The 13,340-nt window shown below is 48.0% G+C and overlaps 2 protein-coding genes across 7 annotated transcripts in view; one reads left to right on the plus strand and one right to left on the minus strand.

The window, feature by feature from the left end:
- The window catches only part of NCOA3 (nuclear receptor coactivator 3), a 138,357-nt gene extending 129,810 nt beyond the window's left edge, over positions 1 to 8,547 (plus strand). The window contains exons 18-23 of the mRNA XM_078057472.1: positions 121 to 414; positions 1,516 to 1,620; positions 2,867 to 3,089; positions 4,180 to 4,354; positions 4,688 to 4,829; positions 5,120 to 8,547. Coding sequence (XP_077913598.1) covers positions 121 to 414; positions 1,516 to 1,620; positions 2,867 to 3,089; positions 4,180 to 4,354; positions 4,688 to 4,829; positions 5,120 to 5,131 — 951 coding nt within the window. The 3' untranslated portion in view covers positions 5,132 to 8,547. The remainder of the gene's footprint in view (positions 1 to 120; positions 415 to 1,515; positions 1,621 to 2,866; positions 3,090 to 4,179; positions 4,355 to 4,687; positions 4,830 to 5,119) is intronic.
- A 779-nt stretch (positions 8,548 to 9,326) lies between these two features.
- SULF2 (sulfatase 2) overlaps positions 9,327 to 13,340 on the minus strand; it is a 111,479-nt gene continuing 107,465 nt past the window's right edge. For all 6 annotated transcript variants that reach the window (XM_078057281.1, XM_036106107.2, XM_078057284.1 and 3 more), the window contains 5 exons: positions 13,079 to 13,221; positions 11,892 to 12,015; positions 11,160 to 11,193; positions 10,904 to 10,957; positions 9,327 to 10,017 (listed from right to left, as the gene is read on the minus strand). In XM_078057281.1, the coding sequence (XP_077913407.1) occupies positions 9,987 to 10,017; positions 10,904 to 10,957; positions 11,160 to 11,193; positions 11,892 to 12,015; positions 13,079 to 13,221 (386 nt within the window). In that variant the 3' untranslated portion in view covers positions 9,327 to 9,986. The remainder of the gene's footprint in view (positions 10,018 to 10,903; positions 10,958 to 11,159; positions 11,194 to 11,891; positions 12,016 to 13,078; positions 13,222 to 13,340) is intronic.

A 13,340-nucleotide genomic window follows, 5' to 3' on the forward strand; every position in this document is an offset into this window, starting at 1 on the left:
GGAATTCTGCGGCATCCTTGTTTGCATGTATTGACTTTATTTTTTACCTTCCTTGGAGCATTCGATTTCTGTTGCTTTCCAGATGTACTTTACTGTTCATTTATGTGTTTGATGTTTAAGGGACAAGCTTTGGAGTCCAAACAGGATGCTTTCCAGGGCCAAGAAGCGGCAGTAATGATGGATCAGAAGGCAGCGCTATATGGGCAGACGTACCCGGCACAGGGGCCTCCGGTGCAGGGAGGCTTTAATCTTCAGGGACAATCACCATCTTTTAACTCAATGATGAATCAGATGAACCAGCAGGGCAATTTTCCTCTCCAAGGAATGCACCCAAGGGCCAACATCATGCGACCCCGGACAAACACCCCCAAGCAGCTCCGGATGCAGCTTCAGCAGAGGTTGCAGGGCCAGCAGGTAAGCAGCCTGGAGCTCGCCTCAGCCCACGCGCCTTCCCTCTGGTGCCTCCCGGTTGGTTGGTTGTCGGGCTTTGTTCTTCGGGGCTTTGGCCACTGCCTCGCTCGCTCTCGCCGTCTCACACTCTTTCGTTTTGACTTTTGTGTAACATTTGTTTGTACAGCGGGTTCCTAGTCAGGGAGTGGTCCTGCTGGACTTGGTCAGTCCTCCTCACCTTTTGGTAAGAGTATTCTCTTGTACAGGTTAAAAAGTGAAAAATGTCCGAGGGGATGGCACTTGGGGGAGAAAAGTATTTTTTGATGGCTTAGAGGTAGATGATTTCTATTTTTAAAAAAGTCCTTAATATTCATACCAAATACTTACTGATTTGAACATTCTTTTTATGGAACCTCTGCTTTCTAGATGCTTTATAAAACTTCAACTCTCTTAATATTCTAAACTGGGAGTTTGCTTTTTTATTGTTTCCTTAATCTCCAGCACATCTTTTAAAATTTAATTATTTATACTGTTTATGTCTTGGGTATGCTGAGTTATTAAATGTGGCAGAACCGAACCATATAGGCTGATGAGTGAGTGATGTCAGGTCCAGTGAGCCGGAGACTCTTCTAGGGTATTAATACTACTAAAAGTCAATGTAGGTACTCTGCAAAGCTGTGTTAGTACAATCATGGTATCGTTTTACTTTTTACCACTTCTTTCCACTAAAAGTTACTTAGGAAAAGCTAACAGAAGAGGTAGTTTATTTAGTGTTGGTCTGAGCAAATTAAAGCTATTTCCCTAATGGCCTAAATAATCCCACAGAAAATCTGACTTAATGAATCCTTTGAGTTTCTGTTGAAGATACTCTTTAAGCTGCAGATTTGTATTTTTACTTTTCTTCCTGATGCCAAACAATAAAGCTGCATATGCTTGCCAAGGACTTTTCAGCCTGAATTTTTTGAAGTATGGAAGTGTACTGGTTCAGTGTAGATGTGACTTAACCAGGTTAATGTGTTGGAAGTAGCATCATGATCTTACCGGGTGGTGCTGAGGATTTAGAAAGCTGTTTGGGGGCTCCGTGACACGCTCCACTTGCATCCTAACCAACCTGTCTCTCCCCAGTTTTTGAATCAGAGCCGTCAGGCCCTGGAGATGAAAATGGACAGCCCCACTGCTGGGAGTGCTGCCGTGGTGAGGCCCATGATGCAGCCCCAGGTCACCTCCCAGGTGAGGAAAGTGAGTCTGTCCACGGCCACTGCCGTGGGCCCTGCACAGGGCCTGGTCCGTACTTGGCCCTCAGTAAATGTATGTTAAAACACAGCAGTTCCCAGTTTCTTGTGTAAGAAACCATTCCTTGCTCTCATCACACTTCCTCTTCCATTCTTCTCTCTTGCTGGTGATGAGGAAGAATCAGGAGGGGAGGCTCTTTTATTAAAACCATGGATTCGTGTTTTTTTAATTAATTCCCTTTGTGATTTGCTGTGTTGTGAAAACAGCTGATACTTTTTCGGGATTTAAAATAATAAATCTAAACTTTTGTTTGTTTCTGGGTTATGAAACTATATGCTCATTGGTAAAATATGAGATTATAAGAAAAAAGTAAATAATACATAATCCGACTCTCAAGGACCATCTCTGAGATGACTTGTTTCCCATAGTGGGAAGGATGATGTTCAAGTTCTCTGTACCTCCAGCTCAAGGTGGAGACTGTCCTAAGGTATTTTCTTAATGTGCACGAGGCAGATGACCACACAAGAGTCCTTTACTGTGGTTGGAAAGACTGTTCATAATGATTGTAAAAACAAACAAAACATCCCACTGTGAAGCGCCCGGTATTTGCTGTCTTAGGCCTGCTTGGAAGTACTTTGATAATCCGACATCTTGAATAAGCTGAGCTAGGCCTCCAGAAAGATAAAAGTTTGCTTTTTGCAGTTGCTTTCTCCCAGCTGGTAGGGCCCAAGTCAGCCTTTTGGTTCTGTGCTTTGACCGTGTTACCGCCTGAACTTCCAGACAGCTGCTCCTAATCCTCCATCTCTTGTTTCAAAAGCTTTCAGAGACTATACGGGCCCTTCTGGGGCAGACTCCGGTTTATTGAGCATAACCCCGTTCTTCTGGCGGGCCCCTCCTCCCACCCTCTTATTGCTGTCCTTTTCCATCTTGTAGTTTTATTTCATAGTTTCTGAAAAATTTGTCCTCAAATTCTACCCTTAAATGTTCTCTCACTTTGAGGAGTGTTTTCAGTGTGAAAGTTTGACAACTTGCCCAAACAGTTTCCAGGGCTCTGTTCTGCACCCCGTCCGCCCCACCTAGCCACGATGCCTTTACCATAAGGAGAATTGTGCATTTTTCCTTTTGTAGGAAGAAAGGCATTGGGTGTTTTTCTCTCCCGCCTAATGTATGGTGGTGGTCCCGTGTGTATGAATTGGCTGGTTCCTGCTACGTGTGTGTAACTGCATTCTTCCTTGGGTATTAGCAGGGTTTTCTGAACGCCCAGATGGTGGCTCAGCGCAGTAGGGAGCTGCTGAGTCATCACTTCCGACAGCAGCGGGTGGCCGTGATGCAGCCGCAGCCGCCCCAGCCGCAGGCCTTCAGCCCGCCCCCGAACGTGACCGCCTCGCCCAGCATGGATGGGGTTCTGGCGGGGCCCGTGATGCCGCAGGCTTCTCCCCAGCAGTTTCCGTATCCACCAAATTATGGTAAATTTTGATGGTGAAAATGGCTTCCCCAGAGTAACAGATCTGTTGCACATTCAACGCCAAATAGTACTTACTCCCTTTTTGTCATTAACTAGAAAGATGGAATTAATTAGAAATAACAGAACAAGGGATGGTGACCAATGAGACTGACAAGGCACAAGTAGAGGCCAGATCAGACGAACCCTAGAAGTCTTGAAGAGTTTTGGTGTCATTCTGAAGGCGGTGGCAAGTCCCTGAATGTTCATAGATGTGTGTAGATTTGCACTGGGGCAAGGGCACCTGAGGCCTTGAGGCACCTGCGTCAGGAGGACAGCAAGGGGAGCAGGGAGAGTGGAAGAAGGGAGGACAGAGACGATGCTCTTGTAGTCAGAATGGAGAAAAACTGGTTGGTCTCAAAAAACAAAAACAAAAAAAAAAACCCCGGAAGTGTTTATTGTAGTGCACAGGTGATTGTAGTCCTGGTAGAGGATCTATCAGAGTGGAGCATTTCCCCCCGCCCCCCCAGGTCTTGTTTTTCCAGCTCCCCACATTCTTAATTTGGAAGAAAGACCACCAGGTTCTATCCCCCCCCGCCCCAGTATGTCCCAGTATGTCCCAGTATATCCCAGTCTAGTTGAACTCTATAGGCTTCGAATGCTTGGTCATGTGAGTGAGAAGAATGCCATGTGGGCTTTGGGGTCCTTTCCTTGGTGACTTGGGTATATTCATTACAGTAGTGCAGATTACATCTTCAGGTCAGTCTTTGAGAGATTCCAGGAACATGGTGGGAGTGGGGATAGAGTGTCTTTTGGGGAGATTACATTTTAGGTGCACTTCTGCCAGCTGGGGACAGAGGGACAGAGTGATGTGAGTAGCATGAGGTGGAATCCCTTTTATACAGAAATCTCCGTGAAGTAACAGCTCTTCAGGTGGTCTAGACGGTCTGCTCTGTGCGGTAAGCCCGTTCCTTCAGTTGTCTTCTCAGTGAGCAGGAGGAACTGGCAGGCAGCAGCTTGTGGCACTGTCTTCACCTGCTTTAGAAGAGAATGGATACTCTGAGGAAGGTCCCCCTTGAGCGTTGCAATTTCTTTTTCTTCCTTCTTTTTTAAAGGAATGGGACAGCAACCAGATCCGGCCTTTGGTCGAGTGTCTAGTCCTCCCAATGCAATGATGCCCTCAAGAATGGGTCCCTCCCAGAATCCCATGATGCAGCACCCTCAGACCACACCCATGTATCAGTCCTCGGAAATAAAGGGCTGGCCGTCAGGAAACCTGGCCAGGAACAGGTGAGGAACAGGGACTTGAAAAGTCATTCATGTTCTAGGGCCCAAAAGTACAGGAAAGTATCCTCTGCATTTTTCAGTCAAGCCTGAGTGGATGGAGAGATCAAAAGGCCTGGGTTCATATTAGAAAGTGTGTTATTTGGCTCCTCCATTTTGAGACTCCTTCCTGCCCTCCACGTGTCCACAGGCAGCTGTGGAAACACAGAAGGCAGGGGCAGTCTTCTCCCTCGGGTTCTCTGCTGAAGCAGAGACATTTGACAGAATCGTGGTGGTCTCTGTGTGCATGTCGGTTGTGACTAGAGTGACCCGGGTGGTAATCTCACACTTTGTTTACAGCTCCTTTCCCCAGCAGCAGTTCGCCCACCAGGGGAGCCCTGCAGCGTACAGTATGGTGCACATGAATGGGAGCAGTGGTCCCATGGGACAGATGAACATGAACTCCATGCCCATGGCTGGCATGCCCATGGGTCCTGATCAGGTATGGGGGGTCTATCCCTTCCTGTTCTCAGAAAGTTTTTCCTGTTCTCTTGAGAGAGCCAAAGCTTCATCTGTAATCTAAAGGACCTCAGCAGGTTTTTAACTTGGGCGTAGAACTCAAAACTAGAGTCATTGAAATACTTGTGGTTTGAAGGCACTGGGCCATTCAGTACCTTTGGTAATGTGGCATCTAAGGGATCTGAATCTGTCCGCCACAGTCCTGTTGCAGGCGCTGTGGATTCTGTGTTGTACAGAGCGTGTTTTACTCACGTGTCTTCTGGTTGTTAACAGAAATACTGCTGACACCCTCTACATCAGGACCTCCAAGGAAATCACTGTACAAAATGACCCTGCACTGGGATTATCGGGAGTAAACAGTCATCGTCCTGCACACCCAGCTCTGAGGAAAGAACCAGCTTTGATCTCTGGGAAGGGTATTCCGAGTGATGTCATTTGAGCAGGACTGGGTTTGAAGTGGACATGCGATGTCTCCCTGTATTATTCCTCCTCCTGTGTGTCATGGAGTTCAAAACAAATATTTTTGGCATTCTGCCTCTTAGGGATGGGATTCTGGAGGTACGGAGTGTTACTGATCCCGAAACTCTCTTGTGTCCCTTCTTTCTGCCTGGCTGTCAGAGTGTTTCAGATAAATGTGGGTGGGCTAGAGAACCTCGGAGAAGCCCAGAGAGGCAAGGAGGTCTGGTTTCTCCAGTGGCAGTGCTGGGTGGAGAGCACAGTTGCGGCCTTCACGTGTCCTTCTCACGACCAGATAGTTCTGTGTCCTCACCTGACTCTGTCCCGAGAAGTTGGCCTTCTGAATTCTTGTCTTCTAATGATTGTGTTGAGTTGTTCCAGCCCTGTTCTTGACTGTCCTGGACTTTTTCCTGAGTAGGAACTTCCTCTGTCCCTAACTGTCCTGTAATACTTCACCTCCAGGGGCTGTCCTTGATGTCACATGGCTTTGCGGAAGGGACAGTGAGATGACAGTATTTAGTTGCAGCAGTAGCAATTTTTCACATGCTAACGTGCAGCCACGTGCACTTTATTTAAAAAGTAATGGATAAATGCAATATTCTTGAGGTCTTGAGGAATGGTGAACCACATTCCCGGTTTTTGTCTGAACTAATCCGTTGGACAAGAGCGATGGTTTTTGTTGTTGTTGAAAGTACTGGTGTCACCCTTTGCCTATATGGTAGAGCAATAATGCTTTTTGAAAATAAACTGCAGAAAACCCAAGGCCAGGTACTGCATTCTGAATCAGAATTTCGCAGTGTTTCTGTGAATAGATTTTCTTTTGTAAATACGACCTTTAAGATATTGTATTATGTAAAATATGTATATACCTTTTTTGCAGGTCACAACAACTCATTTTTACAGAGTTTGTGAAGCTAAATATTTAACATTGTTGACTTCAGTAAGCTCAGTGTGGTGAGGCTACGGACAGACGTCCCCTGAATTTTGTGGCCTGGGTGAGGGCATGGCGGTCAGAGCCCCCCTCCCCCTTGCTCTGGTGTTAGAGGCCTCCCTCTTTTCAATCTCTTAATCTAAATGCTTTTTAAAAAGATCATTTGTTTAGATGTAGGAGTTTTAAATTTGTCTTTTAAATTCCTCTACCAGAACTAAGCACTTTGTTAATTTTAGGGGAAAGAATAGATATGGGGAAATAAACTTTTAAAAAAAGATATCAAGAATTTTAAAAGATCAAGCAATTTGATTTAAAAAAGAATCTTGGATTTTAAGCGGTCCATAAATTAAACAATAGCAATTCACGGTATTTTGTTTTTTAATCGAATATGTTGCCTATTCATCCATTGTAGGAGTGCTCTAAGGTTTTGGTTGCTAGGACCCAAATCCCACATTGAGATCTCAGGAGTAGACCCCTTGATGTGTGTTTTCTAGTGTCTGCTCGGTTGTCACTCAGAGGCGGCACGCTCCTTGTCCCTGAGAACCGGAACAGCCGCAAGGTGGTGTCTCAGGGAGCTCAGCCTCCAGGGCGGCCGGGTCTGCAGCTTCTGAGCTGCGGTCTGGCTGAGCGAGTGCCTTTGCACTCCCTGCCACCGCCCCTTTCTGCTCTTGCCAGGCTTAAGACACTTGTTCCAGTCCGTTGGGAATAGAGAAAAAAGTCAATTTTAATTCCTTTTATCTGGTTTACTTTATTAGCTTCAAATAAATAGTTGAATGAAATTGGATTTTAAAATGTCTGTGAATTTCAAAGGTCTCTGGCTAGCTTTGGTGTCAGTTTCCTAGCAATAACCGAGAGCCAGTTAATTTTTCTTTTATTTCATACATGTTTAGCCAATTTTTCTAGGTGTCTCTGAAGGTAAGATCATTTAATTTCTTTGACTTATGCATAAGTGAAACCTGTATTTCCAGAACCACCACTGGAATAGATTTGGGTTTGACACCTTCTCCCCCACCTCCTGGTTAAAAATAAATCGAAGATTGTAAATCCATCAACTTCCATCATAGTGGCCTGTACTTTTCAGATAACATATCCTCCTGTCTGGAGACAGAGATGTAGCTGAGTGAGAGTCTCGGTCTTTTTAGATAGAATTGTGTCACATAGATCTGAACCTTTCTTAAGTCATGTGTGTGGGGAGAAATAGAATGGTGCTCTTACCTTTCTTGACTTTTAAAAATTACAAACAAAAAATACAAAGTTTTGTGATTCTTTTCCTCAGTCCCAACTCCAGGCTAACTGGAAGGCAGCACCCCCTTTTTATATGGAAAAAAGAGAAAGTTTATTATAAGTTTTTGTATTTTCTACTTGTTCATTTTATTGGTGCAAACTTAAGAATTTGATTTTCTTTTAATAGATGCCGTCTTTTGAGAGAATTTGTTTTTACCTTTATTGCCCTTTTATCTTTTTTGGATACTTCTCTTTGTACTCCTGCTGCCTACCTCTCCTTACCCCCACCCCCCACTTTTTTAAACCTTGGTATTTGTTTCATCTGCTTTTAGAATGTGTGATATTTCCAGTACCTACTTTTTTGCTGAATCCAAAGATATATAAATATAAATATATATATTTTATAAAGATCAAAATGATATAAAGGAGATACGTTTCTTCTTTAAAAAAAAAAACAAATAGAAATTCATTGTTAATGTTCATATTATGATGCCACTTTTCTAAATCGTGCATCTTGATGGAAAAGGTGTAAATATCAATCACCAGGACTGCTTAGTTAATTGGTATTTAATATCTAGGTGAGTTGGGGGTATGGGGTGGGGGAGTACAGAACGTACTTGGCTTGCTGTCCTTGAAAGGACTGCCAGTTGTCCATATGCCTGTCCAGTTCCATGCGTTTTGTTCACGAGTGGGGGCGTCATAGGAGTAAAGCCTGGAGGACAGACGAAACCCCCTGCTTCGGGGGAGCAAGCTGCTGTTGAGCGCCAAGGTCAGCTGTTTAATGAGCGAGGTGGTTTTTTCTTTCCTTCTTTCTCTCTCTTTCCAATGTGCGGAATTTCGATGATGGAAATGTCATTCTGAGAGCAATATTTAAAATTCTCAGGAATTGACTTACAGTATTGAGAATGAATTCAGTTTCAATCAAGTTTACATTAAATGTTGCTTTTAAAAATCTGAATCGTTCTTTACACTGCAAAGAATCCAGACCACATGGGATAACTTACGAGATGGTTGAGTGGTAAGCTCTGACGACTGCTTTGCTGATCATTTTGGATGTCATTGTAAATAAAGGTTTCTATTTAAAATTGAAGCCTAAGAGCTTCTCTTTTCTTTTTTTTTTTTTTAAATCCCGATTGGATTAAGGGCAAAAGAGAAGGTTAAGGAATCCTGTTTCAAATTATTCTAGCAATCTCTCTAAGGTTAACAGAACGCTTGAAAAGCACAGAGCTGTTCTCAAAGGTGAGCACTTTGGGGTCCTCTTCACTGTCTGTTTGGTGAGAAGCACATCAGGCTGGGTGATGGCCGAGGAGGGAGGGTCCTCCTGTTTCTTGCTCCTGGCCTCTGACCGCTATCTTTGCTGGGCTGGACAAGCTGGTGCACAGAGAGGGGTTGGCTAATACGGTGAATTGCTTTGCAGTCAATGAACATTTTTTAAAAAGTGAGGTCCTGAAGCGGGTGTAATGTGAGACTTACCTGCAAGGTTCCTGGAGTATGGTAAATTTTCGTCATTAATTTATACCCATCTGTTCCCCCTTGGAAAAACCTAAGTGTCTCCTTCCAAAAAGGTGTTGACTGCTTTTTTAAAAAAACCAAGCACACCAAAAAACTCCCAAGAACGGCCTTTTACAAAATGTTAAAGGTTACCTCATACGAACTGCTGGTCGTTGGTTGGGACTTTGAACACTGTATGACAATACTTAGACTACAAAATTTCTTTACAAATACAATTTTGTTAAAACTGGGACATACATACATCAACTTCGTTTCTTTCCAGTACTTTAAAAAACGTCAGTTCTGGGACAGTTAACAAAGCAATACTGGCAGAAATGGTATCTGGTCAGGAATAGAAATGTCCACAACTGCAAGGGGTTTTCTTTACACTGGCCACAGACCATTTATTGACACCACCACTCTCGAAAATTGGGTTTTCTTACTAGATGCCCCTGCGAGTCCCCACGCTGGTTACACGTAAATAGTCTCCTATGTACAGTGAAGTCCGTTTCTTCAGAGACAGCCTGCATTATGGTGCTCGATGAAAGTCCCCTCTTCTGTGCTGCTGACTCCTTGTCGAACTCGGCACCGTTTCCAAACGTCCGCAAGTTGCGTCTGTCCTGCTGCAGCCTTAGGTCCTTCTTTGTGACGAACCAAAAGAACAAGAGGATTTAAGACAGGGTTGTTCTTCCCCTAGGATTTTAAAAAAAGTTCCAGTGACTTAACACCGTTGGGGGAAATTTCCAAAGAAAATCATCTTTTTCCTTTGGAAGCCTCTCAGAGAGGGTTAGTGGTGACCGTTGGATCCGAAAATGCCTTTTGTGCAGCTGGTGAGGTATAATCCAAAGCAAAAGCAGGGGCAAAAGTGGACTTCCTGAAAATTCACGGCTCCCGATGGCTGTCTTCCAGAGCGTGCCATGCTGACGGAAAGCAGGTCCCGTGACTCACTCAGGCCCCCCTGGCCAGGAGCACAGACCCGCCTGAAATGGGTCGGTTCGGTCAGATGGCGCCTCTGGTCTGGAGGCCCGCTGGCTGCTTCTAACCTTCCCAGCCTTCCCACAGCTGTCCCCTGCGGAGCAAAGCAGACTCCTCTTAGTGTCCGAGGAAGCAGCCCCGACGCGGCTGAGCGCGCTTTGCCACAGGGGAGAACTGCCAGGGCCCCGAGCAAGGGCCTGCTCCCACCCGGTCACCCCGACTTCCAGCGGCGGCTTGCATGCTCCGTGGCCGGCGGAGGCTGCGCTGGGGACGTGACCCGAGACATGATATGCTTTAATTCTGGGAGCGCCAAAGAACTGCTTGGCCTGCCCATTAGTATTGTCCTAAGAAGCCACAGGTGGTTTCTGTGCGGAGAAAGAAGGGAGAGCACAGATGGGAGGCTGCACACGGCAGCGCACCAAGGGGGTCCGTCGGCCTGCATGGTAACCTAATGTCACATGAATGGCCAACGTCAATTAAAAATCCTCACACATATCTGCGTGTTTGGATTTTCATGGTGAACTGGAGGATCCAAGCCGCATCCCACTGGTGCCGTTCCCTTTAGACTCGGGGTAGCCCTTTCAGGTCACCCCAGTCTCAGCCCTTCAGCAGCCTCTCTGGCGCTGGAGGGAGACTTCGGGGCATGGATATTTTGGGGGCCATTTCATGAGGCCGCCCCTGCTGCTGACATGGACCAGTTAGCCCTTCTGCAGCCACAGCCTTCGAGATGTCTGGCAAGTGTAACGTTTACACGCTTCTCAACCTCTAAGGACTACATTGAGTCTTCCAGGCCCAGGTTACGCTATAGAGAACAAGTGTGTGAGACAAGGTATTAATCTAAAACACAGACCTTCCTGCTCCCTGCTCGTGACACGAACAGAGACAGGATTACGAAAGAAATGGCATGCACACAGAACAGCTTCGGCAGAACGAAGCAGGGCAGACCAGATCTCTGTTTGTAAATTGTTTCCTCAACTCACAGCGATTTGGAAGAAGGTCTCTTCATCTCTGGCCACTTTCGACGCTGAAACTGCCTAAGTTTTCGGGTGTCAAAAAGAGAGGGCGTGTTAGCCTCACCCAGAAAGAGCCTCCCCCTTCCCTGGTGGGCGCTCCAGGCCCCTGGCAGACCAGAGAGAGGGCAGGGCCTCAGCCTGACTCGCGCCACCTCAGAGGTTGGACCACAGGATGGACCAGCCTAGGGGAACGGTCTCGGGCTTTAACAACAAAACCAGATACCTGTATTGCTCATAGCTTCCTCCATCTTTAAGTCCTAAATGAGACAGAAATGAACAAAAGAGAAACTGAGTTTAGGGCAAAAATGGCACCAACAATGACAACTGCTTTATAACTGCCTTTCTTTTTTTTCTGTTTTTGTCATTCATGACATTGATAGTGTCCCCTAGGGCCGATGGAGTGGCTGGATCATGACGTGAGTGTTCCCGGAGACGCTCACGTAGCCTGGGGATTGCCTGTACTCTGAGGTCACCAGCTGTAGCACCCTGATGGATCCGTTCAACAGTGACCTGGGGCGTGGTCACGGTCGGGGAGGCAGATATAGGCAGGGACGCCTATGCGACAGAGGACAGGAAGCCACGGGCCCCGAGAGCGGGGCAGTGGGGAGATCCTGTGGCTCGGCTCTGGGCAAGCTTCCTAGAGGATAGGCGGCCTGACCAAGCGTGTGGGCTTTGGGATCAGCCGGCCCGGTCATGTGACTCCTCCCAGACGGTTGTCACAGGGTGATCAGATACTATGAGACCCGTAGCACAGTGACCAGCACAGCGTGATCGAGGCGCGTCGGGACTTACAGCAACACAGCGCTTGGTGCATGTTAGGGAGGGGGTGCTGTACCACTGGTGAGGATTCACCAGCCCCTGGTGATGCCCGGCTCTTCGGACTAGACTGACCCCCTGCATTCCTTCCAGCGGTAACCCTGCTCCCCACAGGCCCCACATCGGAGCGCCTCCTCACCCAGGTCCATGTTCCGAGTCCAGGGGTTGCACTGCTTGTAACCCTTGCAGCTCCTCAGCTCCATGAGCTGCACATGGAGCTGGTTGAGGACGTCCCGGTCCAGTGTATTCACCGCATTCATCAACTGGTTGGAACAGAGGTTATCAACAAGGTGAGCGCAGGGACTCCCACCAGCTTCCACCACCGAGGGCACTTCCTCCAGGCAGGTTGGGAGCAGGGGTGCTGGGGGACGGGGGCCTTTACTCTGCAGGAGCTGGAGTTGGGGACAGTCCGGACTGACTCGTGCCCTCTCCCCCAGGACAGAAGGACCGCTGTGTGCGGCGGCTCCGGCCGCTCGGTGTGGCCACTCTCCCCTCTAGCTCCAGACCGTCATCCACAGCCCCTCAGCGCCGCCTGACTGCTAAGCTGCCACTTGGGGAAGGGATGGGGAAGGGATGGGTCAGGGTCCTGGGTCCTTGCCCACTCTGGGAGCTACTGGTGACTAACGTGCACGCTGTGCCACCCGCTTGTGTAAAATACGGGGATGGCCTACCTGGGGAGAAAGACCGGCAGCCTGTATGGTGGTTAAAGACCAAGTTAAAGACCAAGAGAGTGGGGCTGCTGGCCTTTAAAAGTCAGGTTTCAGATAAAATGACTAGAGACACTGAGATTGGACAGAACCGAGGCCACACTGCTGGGAAGCTCCAGTGCGGAAGAGCTCAGTGGGGACCGGCCGTTTCAGAAGGGACACACCCAGGCCGCTCACCAGAGACCGGTGGCACCCGTCTTACATGTTCTGGGCCACTGGGCCCATGTCTTCCAATGATTAATACTCGGAGACACTTAGGCAAGTGCCCGGCATGTTGTGAGTGCTGGCTGTGGCCCGTTACCTGTGTGGTCCCCGTAGGCCCCCGAGTGTGCAGGGTTTGGTCTGACCCTCGGGACCCCCCCAAAGCCCTCCAGTTCTAGGAGCCTTCACACTTAGCCCTAAAGGCTGCTTCACCACTGGCAGGTGCCTATAGAGGGAGAAGCCGTTCAAGACCCAGATTCCAGGGGCAAGAGGACGGAGGCACAGAGGGGCCGAGGGCGCACCGAGTCCCTTCTGAACCCCTTCCTCCTGCCTTAGGGGCTCAGGGGGACTTGGAAGATGTGCTGCCACTTGCTCAGGGGGCCCCCATCCCCGCTCCTGCAGCCTGTGTTGTGTGTACCTGGTAGGGATCCGTGTTGAGATCAAAGTACTCCAGGAAGCCCGTGGCGAATTCGCAGAAGAGGAAGTTATGGGTCTCGTTGATGGTCCTCATGCACCAGTAGGTGTTGTTGTTGGCGCTGGTGCAGGCGCAGAATGGCCCCACTGCCAAGGGAAGGGGGGGCCGCACCCGGTGAGCAGCCCACAGGAGTTCCGCCTGGGACCCGGGGCCCCCTTCTGCCCCCAGGGCTTGTGACCCCCGCAGTCCTGGGGTGGGGGCGGGG

Source organism: Halichoerus grypus, chromosome 10 (assembly GCF_964656455.1).
Source record: "Halichoerus grypus chromosome 10, mHalGry1.hap1.1, whole genome shotgun sequence".
Classification (NCBI taxonomy): domain Eukaryota; kingdom Metazoa; phylum Chordata; class Mammalia; order Carnivora; family Phocidae; genus Halichoerus; species Halichoerus grypus.